Here is a 19,097-nt window from a genome sequence, read left to right as displayed (position 1 = left end):
GGATGGTGGGGGAGGGTGGGTGGGTGGGAGGTAATCAACCAAAGACCTTGTATGCATATAAGCATTACCCATGAACACAATAGGGTAGTGAAGGCCTGGGGCTGAAGGAGGGGGCGGGCTGGAGGGGAGTCAATGGGGAAAGAAAGGAACATGTGCAATACTTTCAACAATAAAATTTAAAATAAATGAAGAAAGAAATAAATCACAAAAACAAAAACAAAATTGCAAGTAAAATACAGAACAACCATCATTTAGAACCACCTGAAAGCTCAATGAATGGAAGTTCTACAACTAGAGAAGTAAAGAAGAAGGCACATTGAGACTGGTAGAAGGGGCAGAGGGGCAGGCAGGGTTAGACCAGCACCTATGTGTGCCACTTTTTAAATCGGGAGGGAAATCATCTTTGTGAGGAGCAAGGGGTCCCAGCCCTACACCAGACCCCCAGCCCAGGCTCCCAGAGCTGGGAAGAGAATTCCCTATAACAACAGGCTGTAAAAACCAATAGGGATTGGAGCTCAGTGGCACGGAGGCTGCTGGAGACCCAAATGTTCCTTTTAAAGGGCCAGCACAAGAACTGAACTTACAAACTCCCACTTCCTCTGAGCTCCAGCACCAGGGCAAGGCTCTGGGGGACCTAGACACATATGAGAAGGAACTGCATTGTATGGCCTTGGAGCAGTAACTGGGGGGCAGCTTTCTCCCAGATGGAGGTGCTCATAAAGGTCATTGTTCCTGTGCTGGGACCTCCCCTGTTGCAGGGCTGACTGACAGTTGTATCTGTTTGCTCTGCTCTGGTGATTCCCTGAGAACCTTCCCCATCCAATTTGAAGCCCCACCCAACCTGTTTGCAGTGGCTTTTGCATATGAATGGCCTGTCCTAGCTCAAGCTTCACACTTCCCTAAAATCTCTCAAACAAGCTACAGCTGGGTCAGCATGCCCCAAACCTATCAATAAAGGGTCCAAGACCCTGCACAAACACAAGCCTGCCTTGCTTCACAGTCGGGTCTTGCTTGGGCACCTCTAATCCCAATACAAATAGCCCCTGCAGAGTGGACCCAGTCAGTGGCTGACTTTGCACCTCCCTGGAGGCCCCAGAGCCAGTGCACCCAGTGGACAGCTTCTGACCACAGCAGATTGCAACTCTACACATCCATAGTGACACACTCAAGGGACAGACTCAGTGAGCACCAAAGCCCCACTGAAGCAAGTCCAGCTCCATAGGGGTGTTTCTGGCACAGCAGCTCTCTCACTTTAGCCACAGCTGGTCCTCACAGCCAATTGGCTTGGAGATCAACTCCTCTGAGAGACGCCAACAGCAACCAAGGCTCAACTACAAGACTGTGCACATAGCCCACACATGGATGTACCTAGAGTGCCCAGCTGAGGTGACTGGGGAGGCTGAGCCACTGGGCCCTACAGGACACCTACTACACAAGGCCACTCTACCAATTCCAAGAGATACTACAGCTCTACCTAAAACATAGAAACAAACACAAGGAAACAGCCAAAATGGGAAGACAAGGAATCATGTCACAAATGAAAGAAATGGAAGGAAGCAAACTTTTGGATACAGAGTTCAAAACCATGGTTATAAGGTTACTCAAGGATCTTCATGGGACTTCCAAGGATCCAGAACATCAAAGACATGAAAAAGGACTCGTCAGAAATTAAGCATACACTAACTGAAATATAAAATAATTTACAGGGATTCAACAGTAGAGTAGAGGAGTCCAAAAATCAAATCAACAATGTGGAATATGAGGAAACAAAAGACACCCAATAAGAAGAGAAAAAAGAAAAAAGAATCCAAAAATATGAAGTTAGTGTAAAGAGCCTCTGAGATAACTTCAAGTGTACCAACATTCGCATTATGGGGTTGCCAGAAGAAGATGAGAAAGAGCAAGATATTGAAAACCTATTTGAAGAAATAATGACAGAAAACTTCCCCTACCTGGTGAAGAAAATAGACTTACATGTCCAGAAAGAACAGAGCGTTCCAAACAAGAGGAACCCAAAAAGGCCCACAGCAAGACACATCATAATTAAAATGCCAAAGGCTAAAGACAAAGAGAGAATCTTAAAAGCAGCAAGAGAAAAGCAGTTAGTTACGACTGTCAGATGATTTCTCAACAGAAACTTTGTAGGCCAGAAGGGAGTGGCAAGAAATATTCAAAGTGATGAATAGCAAGGACCTACAACCAAGATTACTCTGCCCAGCAAAGCTCTCATTAGGGTCAGATAAAGAGCTTCACAAAGAAGAAAAAGCTAAAAGAGTTCATCACTACTAAATCAGTATTATGAAATGTTAAAGGTTATTGAAGAAGAAGAAAAGAAGGAGGAGGAGGAGGAGAAAAAGAAGGGAGAAGAGGAAGAGGAGGAAGAGGAGGAGGAGAAGTGGAACAAGAAGAAGAAAAGATGAACAATAAAATGGCAACAAATATATATCTATCAACAATTGAATGTAAAAATCAAAATAAACAAACAAGAAATCTAATGAACAAAATAAACTGGTCAAATAAAATAGAATCAGAGGTATGGAAGCATGGAACAGACTGATGAATCTCAGAAGGAAGCGGGGAGGGAGGGCTGGAAGAGATTAATCAAAGATCTTACCTATGGACACAGACAGGAGGATTGTGAAGGCCTGGGGCCCTTTGGGAACCAGGTGGAGAGGGACAATGGGGAGGGGAGGGGACATCTGTAATATTCTCAACAATAAAGATTTAAAAAAATAATAAAAAACAAATCTCTTAGCCCAGCCGGTGTGGCTCAGTGGTTGAGTGTTGATCCATGAACCCAGAGGTTATGGTTCAATTCCTGGTCAGGGCATTTGCTGCTGGGGTTGTGGGCTCGATCCCCAGTAGGGGGCATGCAGGAACCAGGCAATTGATGATTCTCTCTCATCATTGATGTTTCTATCAACCTCTTCCTTCCTTTCTCTGAAATCAATTATAACATAGGAAAAAATAATTAAAAAATCTCTTAACCTAGGGCTAGCATTTGGCCTTCAAACTACTTTCGGGTTTGAGGATGTCCAGGATCTTCTCATCCATCCAATTCATTGTCATAAAAAGAATCAGGTCCAGCTGAACAACCTGCTCTGGCAGAGACTGACTGGCTGCTTATTAAAACTGTCTTCTCTTCCTGGGCACAAAGTCCTGTATCTGGGTGGGGCTCTGTGACGAATTCTTGCCACATTTTCACTCTCTTGCTGATGTCTACCTGGTAAATGATGCCAGAGTCATCTTTTTTCTTCTTTTCTTCCACCAGAGTAATTTTAAAGACACATGTTGATGATAGTAGAGCCACAATACGGAAAGGGCCTGGGTCTCTAAATGACTATGTGGAGTGGAACTTCCCTACTTACGGATATTTGACTGTGATATGGGCAAGAAAGTAATCTTTGTGTTAAGTGACTTAAAATTTGAATTTTTAAAAATAGTTATTGCTACTTATGCTAATAAATTTGCACAGGTGATACCCTAATTGGTGATAAAGATATGACTAGAAACTAGTCCCCTATTTCCTTTTATGATTAACAAATATAATTCCATTCATATGTAACTTATATAATTATTATATTAATACACTAGCTTACAAAAATTATAACAATTAGAGCATGTGATTTAATGAATAGAAAAATAGTGACTTACCTAGAGATCGAATGCCTTTTTGTTCAAGAAAACTCTTCAAAAGAGTTGTATTCAGATTTAATATGAGTCCCAGTGCTGGTGTAAGTTTCCAGAAGCCATCCTATGAGGTTCAGAAAACAAATTTAAGTAACATTCTTGAAATTTCATCACATAAGTTATGGGATGAGTAAGTTTCCAATTATTTCAATTCAGTTTATTAAGACATGTCTAAAATTTTTATTACTGTAAAACCAAAGTTCCTCACATACTAGTGACACAGTACATACTATAGACACCAAATATCTAGTGGCATTTATAAAAAGTCTGAAAAAAGGCACATGTGTAGAGATATTTTAAAAATGGTACTATCTATTTTTTCTTCTAACAATGCATTGTTTCTCAAAGCAATGTTCCTCAAACTTTTAAATAGCACGATTCCTTTGTTAAATGTTAAAAATGTGCCCTTATGATATCTGAAACATGAAACTGACAATTTTTTACTAAATATAAAATTTTTAAGTTGAACATGCTCTTTAAAATTACTTCCTTGTGTTCACTGTCCCCCACCCACCCCAGCAAAGAACCACTGTTTTTCAGGCTACCCTTTGTCACATGCTTATGGGAGTGAGGTAAGCTTCCATGTGAGGATTAGACAGACTCTAGGTCTCAGGGGAACCCATACAGGGAGCAGAAAGGAGGGTGATGTCACAGGCAGGTGCATATGTTAAAGAATCTATGGCCATAATTTGAAAAATACCAGCAGTGATAATATGTGCCAACCAGTACTGAACAGGTGCTAGGTGGTATTTAATCTTTTCAGCCATTCTTTGTGGAGGTATTATTATTATAGCCCCTTTGCAGATTGAGGACACTGCAGCACAGAAAGGTTAAGGTACTTGTTCAAAGTTACACAGCTAAGAAGTGGCACAGCCAGGATTTGAGCCCCAACAGTCTGGCTCCAGGGTCCACAGATAGCAGTGGCTGCTATACTGCTACCTATACTATATTTATGTACATTCTTCCAGGTTAGGGCAGCCGGGCAGCTGTTATTATCTTGTTTAAACCTGAAACCACAATATGATGTAGATACTATTATTATTCCCATTATATGGGTAAGGAAACTGAGGCTGAAAAAGGTTATCTGACTTGCCCCCAAATCACCAAGTAGCAGCGTTGGGACTCAAACTTAGTCTTATACTAAATCCAGTTGTTTCTGTTACTAAACTACATCTAAAGAAATAATTACAGATGTGAGAGAGGGCCTTAGTACCTGTGCAGGAGGTAAATCTCTTTAATCATTGCATTTGAGAAGCTAATAAGCACAATCCTAGATCCTGACACATGCTCTAACACAATCTTACATACTGAGTTACATTCCCAGGATCTTCTGCAGAAATATTTAGAGTATGCTTACTAGTATAGTGTCTGTGCTTAACATGACAATGGGAAATTCATGTGACTTGCAGATCATCAGTCTTAGAACCTAGGAAATTAAGGTCTTACCCTTGGCCAATTCAGGGATGCTCATTTTCAGCTGAGAAATATTATCATTCACTAGCATGATATTCTGGCCGAAGAGTTATAAGTAGAGAGACAAACAACAGTCATCATAGAGTACACTGTTTTGTGCAATTGCCTTTTTTATTTTATTTCTCAGTAAGATTTTCTCAATGAAGGAAGCAGTGTGTTGATACACTCTGGCACAAGTCCCTTCTTAACTCACTGTGGATTGGTCATATACAGTTCGATGACCAGCTACTTGATTTATGGAGCAAATCAACAACAGATATAGGTGAAATAAAACTAATACCTCGGTTTGCAGACTGAAGAGTTCAGTCCCAGGTACAAAATTCATCCAGCTTTCTTTGCAGTCTATGTCATCCCCGTCGTTTAGTACCAGAAAGCTTGCAGGAAAGTCTCTTCTTGTTATATCAGATTTTTCTACCTTTTTAAAAAGCCTACTTGCCAAAAATCCTGGTGTTTCACCACTTTCTGTTTCAAAAGAGCTTAAGCCAGTCAAATATGTATGTGGGAGAGAATCTGATGATGCAGCTCTTGCAGCAATATTTGATGGAGAAGCCTCATATGTTGGAGGAGCCCCATAGTGAGCAAAGCCCATCTGACGCATTGGCTGCTTGGGAGCTGAGGAATTTGGAAAACGAAGAGGAGAGGAACCAGGAAGAAGATGAAAGCTAGACCCTCCGGGTGGACCAGGGGGAGGAAGTCTAGGAGAAGAGAACAAAGGATTCTGCTGAGGGGGAGAGTCCAACTCAAGGGAACTGTCAGTACAAGGACAGAGCTTAGGGCCTTCATAAATTTTAGGTAGATCAGACTGTCTGCAGCTAAATAAGTCACCTGAGAAAGCAGAACCAGTAAAAGATCCAAAAGGTGGGTTGTGCGAAGGCAGTCTGGGAGGAGAGCCCCATTCAAGAGCAATGCCAGTAGAACAGCCCGTCTTAAGGCCTTGGTCATTATTAGATGGACCAAACTGCTTGGGACTAGCAAGAGAACCAAAAAGAGAGCTCTGAGGATAGAGGAAAGCAGAACCAACAGAGGAAGCAGCTAGGGAACTGGTTGAACCAGGGTCAGCCAAGGAGTCAGAAAGAGCCATTGTTGGTGAACTGGCTTTTGTAAACACTGGTTTAATTTCTGTGTATTTAAATGAATCTATCTGACTTAAGTCCAATGGCCTTTCTGCATCTCTACATTCAAAATTGTGTATTAAAGGTTTTTCTGGTACGTGGGAACCTAAGCTAAGCATTTCAGAACCTTCAAAAACTTCCAGCTTAGATGATTTATATTTTTTTTTAGTCAAACGTTCAAGTTGCAGTTCTTCGTGCCATTCAGAGGATGCTGAAAGAGTCTGCACAGAAGAAAAAAATTATGATGTCAGGGAAAATGGAATAAAATCACCAATCAAGCCAATGCCCTTCTTAGAGCTGACTTCCCTGTAGTCAAGCAATTGCTTATCCCAGAGCATTGAAAAACAAAAACAAAAACAAAAACAAGCTATTCAAGATCATTGAAATGAAACACCTTCATTTTATAGGTATGGAATATGAGATTTGGAGAAGATATCAGCAATAAATACATTACAGATCTTAATCTCTCTTAGTTCCCAGAATCACGGAATTTTGAACACCCCTTATTTTTACACAAGAGAAAACTAAAGACCATAGAAGTAACTTACCCAAGATTTTACAATTAGCAGTATCATATGTGTAAACCAGCCCTAAAATAAGCTGGTAATTTGAAATAAAATTTTCTAGTCCTTTATACTGTTTTACAGCACTATTCAGAAAATGAGAAAACTGGAAAAAAACCTCAAAAGCTTTAAAGTAACTAAATGAATATATCTTTATACCAGAATATAAACAAAATATATAACAAAAGGAATTGAAAGGTGCTATGTTACTACTATTGTCTGAATATAATTTAAAGAGTATTCCTTAAATAGTTACATGTAAATAAAATGCAGTTTTATATGAATTACAAGCCCTTGGAATTGGCTAGCCTCTAATTTTACCAATGTAAATGAGCTATTTAGAATTTTCAAGAATCAAGATGGTGGTGCCTCCCACAACCACATCAAAATTACAACTAAAATACAGAACAACCATCATTCAGAACCACCTGGAAGCTGGCTGAATGAAAGTCCTAATGAAGCATAGTAATCCCTCCTTTGGAAAACTGCTGTTTGAAACTGCTGTTTGAACTACTCTTATTCGTAGACAGTCCCTTGTTCTATAGGTCAACTCTATTATTTTTAGATAGTCCCTTATTCTGTAAAATAACTGTTTTAGTTTGAATAATAGAAAAAGATAAAAACTTAACTGTCTGACCTTGCAAGCTAGCCATCTAACATAATAGACTAATACTGATAATATTCCCATGCAAAATGTTTGTTCATTATGTATCCAAGGTCACAAACTGTCTGCAAAAATAACTTACACAGAGCTCTTTGTAAAATCTGCAGACAAAGAGCTCGAAAGGGTATAAATAAGGAAAACCTCCTCTATGTGTTGGCTCAGAATTTGACAGAGACATTCTGCTCTGAGCCCGAGCATAATAAAGACTCCTAATTAATTGGCTTGTTAAGGTGTCTTGTATCTAGCTCGCTGATTTACGACACAACACTGCAACTAGAGAAGTCAAGAAGAAAGCACACTGAGATTGGTAGGAGGCACATAACTGGCTGGTCCCACACCCATGTTTGCCATTTTTTTAATTGGGAATTTAAAAAAAGGAGTAGTCCTTTCCCAGCTCAATCAAATTTTAAGTATAAATTTAAGTAATTAATATTGAAGAACATATGACAAGACATACATTCTAAAATAATAGTTAAAAATAATGTTTATCTGTTAAAAAGTTCTTAATCAGATAACTAAATAAGAACAATTACAATAGTGATGGGCTAGACTTATTAAAGCATTCTGTTAAATTGCAATAATTATAACAGACAAATCAATAGGACAGAACACCTGGTCCAGCAACAGATCCTAAAACATGTGGGAATCTAGTAGATGATAAAGATGGCATTTCAAGTCAATGGGAGGAAAAGAAGAATTACGCAATAGCTAGTGTTAGAAAAAGTTGGCAGTTACCTGAAAAAGAATAAAGTTGGTTTCAGACTTCCTATCTTATACCAGAATAAATTCCAACTGGGTGAAAAATTCAAACCATAAAATGATGTAAAGATATAACTAAGGGGAAATTTAAAAAAAGCATAATCTCTGAACAGGAAAGGTATTTCTAAGCATGACAAAAAATAAAAATGATACAAAACAAAACCACCATAAGTGAATTTTAAAATTTGCATATGAACTGTTTCTCCACATAAAACCACAGCACATTTACTAGTAGATAGTTATCCATTTTGCCTGGCTGGTGTGGCTCAATTGGTTGGGCTTCGTCCTATGCACTGAAAGATTGTAGGTTCAATTCCATAAATAGCTACCTGTTGTTTTTTTTAATGTTTAAAAAGCTTCTTTTGGATCTGAAAGGAATGATTCAAAACCTGGCAAAGATATCACAAAAAAAGAAAACTACAGACCAATATTTTTGATGAATACAGATACAAAAATCCTAAAGAAAATACTACCAAATCAAATACAACAATACATTTTTAAAAAATTATACCTCACGATCAAGTGGCATTCATTTCAGGGTCACAAGGATGCTTCAGCATACACACATCAATCAATGTAATAAACCACATTAACAAAACAACAGATAAAAATCCTCTGATCTTATCAATAGATGCAGAAAAAACATTTGATAAAATACAACATCCACTTATGATTAAAACACTCAGTAAAGGAAAGTACCTCAACATAATAAAGGCCATGTATTACAAACCCTCAGCCAATATTATACTCAATGGTGAAAAACTGTAAGTTTTTCCTCTAAAATCAGGAACAAGACAAGGGTACCCACTCTCACCACTCTTACTCAACATAGTTCTGGAAGTCCTAGGCAGAGCAATAAGCAAAAGAAATAAATAAAAGGCATTCAAATCAGGAAGGAAGAAGTAAAAGTGTCACTTTTTGCAGATGACATGATTCTGTATAAAGAATACCTTAAAGACTCCACCAAAAAACTACTAGAAATAGACAAATACAGTAAAGTTGCAGGATACAAAATCAACGTACAAAAATCCAATGCCTTCCTGTATACTAACAACAAAACCTCAGAAAGAGAAATGAAAAAAACAATACCTTTTGCAATTGCAACCAAAAGAATAAAATACCTAGGAATAAACAAAGGATGTGAAAGACCAAATACCAAAAACTACGAAGCATTATTAAAAGAGATAAAAAAGACACAATAAAATGCAAAGATATTCTGTGTTCACGAATTGAAAGAATCAACATAGTTAAAATGGCCATATTACCCAAAGCAATATACAGATTTAATGCATCCCCATCAAAATCCCAGTGTCATTCTTTAAGGGCATAGAACAAAAACTCATCAGATTTGTATGGAACACAAAAGACCTCGAATAGCCAAAGCAATGAAGCCAGAGGTATCACACTACCTGACTTCAAATTATACTGCAGAGCTATGATAATTAAAAACAGCATGACATTGGCAGAAAAACAGATCAATGAACAGAACTGAGAGCCCAGATATAAAATCACATGTATATGGGCAGAAAATTTTTGATAAAGGAGACAGAAACATACAATGGAGTAAAGAAAGCCTCTTCAATAAATGGTGCTGGGAAAATTGGAAAGCCACATGCAAAATAATGAAACTAGATTATTTTGTCCCCATGTACAAAAATTAATTCAAAATCCATCAAAGACCTAAATATAAGATCTGAAACAATAAATTACATAGAAGAAAACATAGGTACTAAACTTATGGACCATGGTCGTAGAGAACATTTTATAAACTTGACCCCAAAAGCAAGGCAAGTAAAGGTAAAAATAAATGAATGGGACTATCCTATCTAATAAAAGAGTAATATGCAAATTGACCATCACTCCAACACACAAGATGGCTGCCCCCATGTGGTCAAAGATGGCCACCCCCATGTGGACACAAGATGGCCAGCAGGGAAGGGCAGTTGGGAGGGACCAGGCCTGCAAGGGAGGGCAGTTGTGGGCAATCAGGCCAGCAGGGGAGGGCAGTTAGGGGTGACCAGGCCGGCAGAGGAGGGAAGTTGGGGGTGACCGGGCCTGCAGAGAAGGGCAGTTGCGGGGGGGGGCCCAGGCCTGCAGGGGAGAGCAGTTGGGGGGGACCAGGCCTGCAGGGGAGGGCAGTCTGGGGGGACCCAGGCCTGCAGGAGAGGGCAATTGGGGGGTGGGCCAGACCAGCAGGGGACAGCAGTTAGGGGCAATGAGGCTGGCAGGGGAGGGCAGTTAGGGGTGACCGGGCCTGCAGGGAAGGGCAGTTGGGGGGGACCCAGGCCTGCAAGGGAGAGCAGTTAGGGGGGACCAGGCCTGCATGGGAGGGCAGTTGGGGGACCAGGCCTGCAAGGGGAGGGCAGTTTGGGGGGACCCAGGCCTGCAGGGGAGGGCAGTTTGGGGGGGAGCCAGCCCAGCAGGGGAGAGCAGTTAGGGGTGATGAGGCTGGTAGGGGAGGGCAGTTAGGAGTGACCAGGTCAGCAGGGGAGGGCAGTTGGGGGGGACCAGGCCTGCAGGGGAGGGCAGTTGGGGGGGGGGACCAGGCTGGCAGGGGAGGGCAGTTAGGAGTGACCAGGATGGCAGGGGAGGGCAGTTAGGGGTGACCAGGCTGGCAGGGGAGGGCAGTTAGGGGCAATCGGGCTGGCAGGGGAGCAGTTAGGCATCAATCAGGCTGGCGGGGGCATGGTTAGGGAGTGATCAGGCTGGCAGGCAGAAGCGGTTAGGGGCAATCAGGAAGGCAGGCAGGCAAGCGGTTGGGAGCCAGCAGTCCTGGATTGTGAGAGGGATGTCCGACTGCCCGTTTAGGCCCGATCCTACCTAAACGGGCAGTCGGACATCCCTTGATGGGTCTCAGATTGGAGAGAGTGCAGGCTGGGCTGAGGGACACCCCTCCCCCCCGTGCATGAATTTTGTGCACCGGGCCTCTAGTATAAAATTAAAAGCTTCTGCACAGCAAAAGAAACCAACAACAAAACAAAAAGGCAGCTGACAGAATGGAAGATGATATTTGCAAACAAAAGCTCTGATAAAGGTTTAATATCCAGAATATGTAAAGAACTCATAAAATTTAACACCAAAGAATCCAATTAAAAGATGGGCAGAGGACCTGAACAGACACCTCTCCCAAGAAGACATGCAGATGGCCAACTGATATATGAAAAGATGTTCAACCTCACTAGCAATTAGGGAAATGCAAATCACAACTACAATGAGATACCATTCACACCTGTTAGAATGGCTATTATCAACAAGAAAAGCAATAGCAAGTGTTGGAGAGGTGGTGGAGAATGTAGACTGCTGGTGGGAATGTAGACTGGTACAGCCACTACAGGCGGCAATTCCTCAAAAAATTAAGAACAAAATTACGATATGACCCTGCCATCCCTCTCCTGGGTATATACCCAAAAAACTTGAAAACATGTATTCGCAATGATATATGCACCTTTATGTTCATTGCAGTATTATTCATGGTGGCTAAGACATGGAGACAACCAAAGTGTCCTTCAATAGAGGACTGGGTAAAGAAAATGTGGTACATATATTACTTAGCCATAAGAGAGAATGAAATACTGCCATTTGCAACAACATGGATGGACCTTGAGAATATTATGCTAAGTGACATTAGTCAGTCAGAAAAAAACTAAGAACCATATGATTTTACTCACATGTGGGATACAACACTGAAACTGTGGAAACAAAGAGCAGTGTGGTGATTGTCAGAGGGAAAGGGGTGAGGGGATTGGGAGTGAAGAAGCCCTAATATATGGTGACAGAAGATTATTTGACTTTGGGTGGTGGGCACATAGTGCAATGTACAGAACTTGTATAATAGAAGTGTACACTGGAAACCTATCTCATCTTATTAACCAATGTCACCCCAATAAATTTATATTTTAAAATTAATTAAAAATTTAAAAATAATATGTTTATAATAGCTAATTTAATATCCTTGTTTACTACCTTTATTATATTTTAGCTAGTAGCCCTGCACACGAATCTATGCACCAGTAGCTCGCTGCCACCCTCCAGTAGCTCTCTGCCCACTGCCTCGCCCTCCTGTAGCTCCCCCCGCCCTCCCCTCATAGCTTGCTGCCCTGCCCCCTCCTGTAGCTCTCTGCCCCCCCCTCATAGCTCGCTGCCCCACCCTCCTGCTGATCCATGATCCAGTAGTTACGCAGTCGGTCGTTATGCTTCAAGGCGTAATGACCATTTGCATATTACATCTTTATTATATAGGATTTCTAGTTTTGTTTTTATTGATTGATTTTGCTCCTCATTATGTCATCTTTTCACTTCTCCGACTGCCTGCTAATTTTTAAATGGATAATAGACACGTGAATTTTACACTGTTGAGGTACTGAAAAAATTTTAAAGTCCCTTTACATTGTTTTAGGCTTGGTTATGGTACATAGTTCAGTTATTTGGAAATAATTTTATTCTTTTGAGTCTCAAGGTGGGATGAGAATAGCTTTAGTCTAGATCCTTTGGTAAAGCACTTCGACTAGGGCAATAGCCTTATGAGAGCTCTGTATGGAAATCTCTCCACATAGGCTGTGGGATTGCAAGCTATTTCTGACCCTGTGTGATCTTCATAAAGATCGCTCTACCTGCTTCTCCTTTCTTATGGTTTTCTCTAGCCTTGATTTTTACTTCCAACATACCCTAATTAGGCCTATGCCAGTGCTTTACCTCTTAACCTTAGCCACTTTGGTCTCCCTGATGCCCACTCACTCTGTCCCCCTCACTCAGAGGCACTACCAGACTGTTTTCAGGTCTATTATCCTTGGGCTATTGGCTGGGGACTCTTCCCAGGTAGTGAGCTAACAATATAGGACTCAACTTCGTTTGTTTTCATCTCTAAGGGATCACTGCTCTGCTCTATCTGAAAGTCACCAGTTCATATATTTTGTCCAATCAAATTATATATATAGTATATAATGTATATATTATATTTAGTTGTTTAACGTGGGAGAATACATCCACTTCCTAACTGCATGCTGTTACTCCTTCATGGTCAGTAGCAGAGTTTCCCTCACTATTTAAAACTAGAGGGCCCGGTGCATGAAATTCGTGCATGGGGGGCGGGGGGTGTCCCCTCAGCCCAGCCTGCACCCTCTACAATCCGGGACCCTTTGACATCCCTCTCACTATCTTGGACGACTGACTCCTAATCGCTCACCTGCCTGCCTGCCAGGTCACCCCCAACTGCCCCCTCCCTGCCGGCCTGGTTGCCCCTAACTGCCCCCCCCTGCTGGCCTGATCTCCCCCAACTGTCCCCCCCCCGCCAGCCTAGTCACCCCTCACTGCCCCCTCTGCCAGCCTAATTGCCTCCAACTGCTCCCCCTGCCGTACCATCTCACACCTGTCAGAATGGCTATCATCAACAAATCAATAAACGACAAGTGTTGGCGAGGGTGTGGAGAAAAAGGAACCCTCGTGCACTGCTGGTGGGAATGCAGACTGGTACAGCCACTGTGGAGAACAGTATGGAGTTTCCCCAAAAAACTAAAAATAGAACTCCCATTTGACCCAGTGATCCCACTTCTAGGACTATATCCCAAGAGGCTAGAAACATCAATTAGAAAGGATATATGCACCCCTATGTTCATAGCAACACAATTTACCATAGCTAAGATTTGGAAACAGCCTAAATGCCCATCAGCAGATGAGTGGATTAAAAAACTGTGGTACATCTACACAATGGAATACTATGCTGTGCTAAAAAAGAAGGAATTCCTACCATTTGCAACAACAGGGATGGAACTGGAGAGCATTATGCTAAGTGAAATAAGTCAATCAGAGAAAGATAAATATCACATGATCTCACTCATTTGTGGAATATAATGAACAACATAAACTGATGAACAAAAACAGATCTATAGACAGAGAAGCATCCACCGGATCGTCAAACCTCAGAGGGAAGGTAGAGGAGGGTGGGGGTAAGGAGGAGAGATCAACCAAAGGACTTGTATGCATGCATATAAGCATAACCAATGGACACGGACACCAGGGGGGTGAGGGCATGAGTGGGTGGGGGGCGTTGGGAAGGTAATGGGGGGATAAAGACAAATATGTAATACCTTAATCAATAAAGAAATTAAAAAAAAAAATTTGCATTTCTCTTAGCCACAATGAGGCTGAGCATCTTCTCCTGTTTAAGAACCGCATTATTTTCTTATTCATGATCAAACCCTTTGCCTGTTTTTCGCTGGAATGACTGATTTTGTTCTTAATTCATAGTTCTTTATATATTAAGGAAATCAATCTGCCTTTGGTGAAAATATTTTTTTTCTCAGTTTATCGCTGTCTTAGGATTTTTTTCTATCATATGCCTAAGCTGCTTTCACTTTTTGGAAACACCATTCAAAAACCCCCTCCATGTTAACTTTTCAGTACCGTGTTGGTTTATTTACCCACTGCCCCTCTTCCTCCCCCAACTCATACAAGGAAACATCTGTGGTTTTGTTGATGTTGTGTTTTATTTACCATCTTAAAACATAGTAAACATTAGTAAAATGTATAGTACCAGGTGGGCACTAAACTTACCAGGGTGATCACTTCATAAGTTATGTAAATGTCTAATCACTATGTTGTACTCATGAAACTAACATAATATTGTATGTCAACTGTAATTGATAAAAATATTTTTAAAAGTTATACTAAACATGACTTTATGAGCAAAGCAAGTGACATCTAATGTGTTTTTATGTCCTTAACTGACATCATAACCTTAAAATGGATCCAAGAAAATGAATGTTGCCTATATTGTATTTTCCAAAAATTCCTCTCCTCACAAATTTTGTCCCTTAGATTCTAAATTCCTAAAATTTGGCAATTTTATTTCTCTAACCTAGATACTTGAAAGCACTGTCTTGTTTCTTTGCTTTTGAATATGCCTTTCAATTTTTAGTTAAGTCACATTTGTCAATTTCTAGCAATTGTGCACATGTAACATATCTGTCAATTTCTGTCAATTTCTGTCAATTTCTTAATCCCCAGCAACCAATCTTTAGTTAAGTCACATTTGTCAATTTCTGTCAATTTACAGAAATTTCTACTGTAAAGCCACAGATTAAAGCACTATAAACTTTAAGACACATTGGTGGTGAATTTAGACTATTAGGTAAGACTTTATCACTACTGTCAGGCAAACTATATTAATGAGAGTAAATGACTTTAGCTTTCTGTGTGACAGTTTATTTGTCTATGAATGAAGCAGAACCATACCTGTTCCCTTCTCTGTACTTTATAGCTATATTTATATATGATGACTTCCTCTGTTATTAATAACATTTTTATAAATGTACAAATGTTTGTATATATATTCTGCATACATAAGTAATAAAGTTACTATTTTAGCAAAGGGCTCCCCTCACCACCATAAAAATATGGAAACATAATACCAATCTATGTGGTAATTAATACTTACCTGTTGCATACGGGCGTTGGGGTGCTCTTCCTGCCAACTCATGTACGGCAGAAAATCCACATCTTCTTCGGCAATAAGTTCCAAAATATTGGGAGTGTTAGGAAAAGGTGACTCATTACCATCCTATGTTGAATCACAGTTGGATAAAACAAAACAGCCATTATCAAATGAAATGATCATTACACCCTGAAGCCTGAGCATGTTTGGTTTGGAATATATATGGTTGTCAGATTGGATCCTGGTTCCTGGGCCACAGTGAGAGAGAAAGAGGCAGACGTCCTTAGTTGAGAGGCTTTCCTCTTTTTTCTTTTTTTTTTTTAATTCTCACCCAAGGATATTTTTCCATGGATTGTTATTTTTTATTTTTTTAGAGAGAGTGGAAGGGAGGGGGAGAGACACAGAGAGAGAAACATCGATGTGAGAGAAACACATCGATTGGTTGCTGGGGATTAAGCCCATAACCGAGGTATTTGCCCTTGGCCAGGCTGATGCTCTCTCCACTGAGTCAAACTGGCCAGGGTGAGTGGCTTTCCTCTTTACTAAATCCTTCCTAGGCTCGGGTGCTGAACTAAGTGCCTTATATTTATGGAGGAGAAAGGGCTTTTCAGAGAGAGGGTAGGGGAAGCCCAGGCCTTTTCTATTTTTTGAAGGTCTTAGATTAATAAAAGATGAGAAATGCCGAAAAAGTAACATAATTGTAGTAAATCTTAAAAGTGCACATGTAACTAATTAATAATATATCATCGATAATAATAAAAGTGTAATATGCTAATTAGACCAGACAGCTGAACGACTGTCTGGACGTCATTCTGGATGAAGCCGGGGCGGTGAGGGCCCAGGCAAGCTGGCACGTCGGTCAGGGCCGAGCCCCTTGCATGAATTTTGTGCACTGGGCCTCTAGTTAAAAATAATAAAATACGCATCTCATTTAGAGAGGTTACCATGAGTCCTCACACTGAGGTCCTGGCTCGATGACCCTCCACCTCTCTTCTCCCTGTTTGTCACAGGCCCAGGACATGGATATTGTCAGTGACAGACTAAGAGTAATTTTGTTAATATGTAAACACAAAGAAAATAACCATGAGTTAACAACAATACGTACCCTTTTCTCAATTGCCACAAAACTTGTAAACTCTGTTATGAGAGAGTTTTCTTTACTGAGTTGAATAATGAGAGATTTTAAGATTTGCTTCTTCATCTACGATAGAACAAAATAAATGCAAACATGTCCTGTTTTATTTTTCATTAAAAGAGTATTAATTAATCTAAAAGACTTTTTCTATAAAAAGCAAATCATCCCCTAACTAGAATTTCAAACTAAATATTGAGTCAATAGCCCTATCTAAATATCTCAAGTTGGTGACTAAACGTTCTCTACTCGACTGAGCAGCCAAGTCATAGAAGGAATAATTCTATTTATAGAGCCCTTTGTAGATGACAAAGAACTCTCACTCTGGAGTGTGCTGAGCTTCTGAAATCTTTTATAGACTGTCTGTGCTTCCTGTTTTCTACATAAGACTCTCCAGCGTGGACTGGTGGAGTGACTTGCTCAGGACTATCTGTGGCAGAGCTGGTCAGTGACCCCAGAGATAAGAGGGACTCAAGGCTGCTCATGGAAGGGCAGTGAAGGAGAGCAATGACGGCACAGGCCACTTGTCACAAGCTGTAATTGCTTGCGAGGAAATCTGGGCCCTGTGTGGCATACTGGTACTTTCCTTTGGGGATGGCACTGAGCCCTAATGCTCTTAACCTCATTTAAGATCAGAGCTGGAGGGACCAGCAGGGCCGTGATGGCTGGCCTCATCAGCTCAGCCAGGAGGCAGCAAGGTGGCTTTGTCTCTGCTGTGTGTCCTTAGGCAGGTCGCCCACCCATCCTGCACCTGGTTCTTCATCAGGAAGAGGGGAATACGACCATCACACTTGAGAACTCCAGTGATAGACACCCTTGAAGCCCTCTTCCGGCCTCTCTGATGGGTACAATTACCAAAGAGTTCTCAGGAAGTTACAGAGCACTCTGCACCCCAGATCTGACAATACATGCCCCCAATACTGTGTGCACCTCCATCCAGCTAGCCTTGCTCTCCACATCCATGGATAAGTCAATTTCTAAAGAGCCAGCCATGAACAAAACATAATGGTTTTTGCTATGAAAAGAGCAAACCTCATGATTCGTTTCATTTTCGTGGAGAATGCCATCTTCATAATCTCTAATCAGAGCTCGTGCTGTCAGCTTGTGAATCATCTGTTTAAGCAGCAAAGGAAAAATAATTCAAATGTCACATATATTTTAAACCCTCACTCTAAGGATATGTTCACTAACTTGGGAGAAAGAGAGAGAAAGGGGCGAGTGGCATCGATGTAAGAGAGAAACATCGATTGGTTTCCTCCCGTACACATCCCAACCAGGGATGGAACCCAGAACCGAGGAATGTGCCCTGACCCAGAATTGAACCGCAAGCAACCTTTTTGGTGTACGGAATAACACTCTAACCAACCAAACAATGAGCACCTGGCCATGGCTCATTTGCCTTTAATCCAAAGGTAGAAAAAACACACAAAAACATAGCCTCAATAAATATGTTTTATTTAGGCTACTACTGTTATTTACTATTTTAAAATAACATAGGTAGTCCAGTGGTACTTAACTTTTATTGAGTCATGGACATCTATGAGAAGCTCCCTAAAAATTTTTCATGCATAAAATACCAAACTTAGTTATTCATGTCCATATGGACACATCTAAAATCAAGAACCCCAGATGAAGAACTATGTTGACATTTCAGTACAAAGAGGACACTTCCAGGAAGTGACAGGAAGTGTCCTCTTTGTACTGAAATGTCAACATAGAAACTGACAGGAAGTGTTCTCTTTGTACTGAAATGTCAACATAGAAAAACAGCAACAACAAAGGAAACACACTGAGCATTCCATGAAAATTATTATTAGCTTTTAAGCACTGGGTCCACAGTTTAAGTTTGGAATCTTACAGTTCCAGTTGTCTTCTGTAGTTCAGTAGTTGATACTATTGCAGAAAATTCTTTCTCTTGAATTAATGCACACAGAGTTGCCTGAAACAGAAAAAGAAAATTCCTTATTAGCTTTTTTTGGGTTTGGTTTTGTTAATCCTCACCAGGGATATTTTTTCCATAGATTTTTAGAGAGAGTGGAAGGGAGGGAGAGAGAGAGAAACATGCATGTGAGAGACATGTGGATTGGTTGCCTCCCACACGTACCCCGACCAGGGCCAAGGATTGAGCCTGCAACCCAGGTACGTGCCCCTGACCGAAATCAACCCAAGACCCTTCAGTCTGCAGGCTGACACTCTAACCACTGAGAAAACTGGCTAGGGCTCTACTCCACAGTATTTTGGTCAGCGATTTCCTCTCCCCTTTCAAGGGAAATTA

The 19,097-nt window shown here is 40.8% G+C and overlaps 1 protein-coding gene across 1 annotated transcript in view; it reads right to left on the bottom strand.

Annotated features, from left to right (window-relative positions):
• Positions 1-19,097, bottom strand: part of PARP4 (poly(ADP-ribose) polymerase family member 4) — a 147,074-nt gene that overhangs the window by 19,762 nt on the left and 108,215 nt on the right. The window contains 6 exon segments of the mRNA XM_054719721.1: positions 3,655-3,754; positions 5,444-6,496; positions 15,694-15,816; positions 16,796-16,891; positions 17,855-17,935; positions 18,681-18,761. Of these exon segments, the coding sequence (XP_054575696.1) occupies positions 3,655-3,754; positions 5,444-6,496; positions 15,694-15,816; positions 16,796-16,891; positions 17,855-17,935; positions 18,681-18,761 (1,534 nt within the window).

The sequence above is a fragment of the Eptesicus fuscus genome, chromosome 7 (genome assembly GCF_027574615.1).
Source record: "Eptesicus fuscus isolate TK198812 chromosome 7, DD_ASM_mEF_20220401, whole genome shotgun sequence".
Classification (NCBI taxonomy): Eukaryota; Metazoa; Chordata; class Mammalia; order Chiroptera; family Vespertilionidae; genus Eptesicus; species Eptesicus fuscus.
The sequence above is the reverse complement of the archived record's forward strand: the minus strand, read 5'-3'. Positions and strand labels throughout refer to the sequence as shown.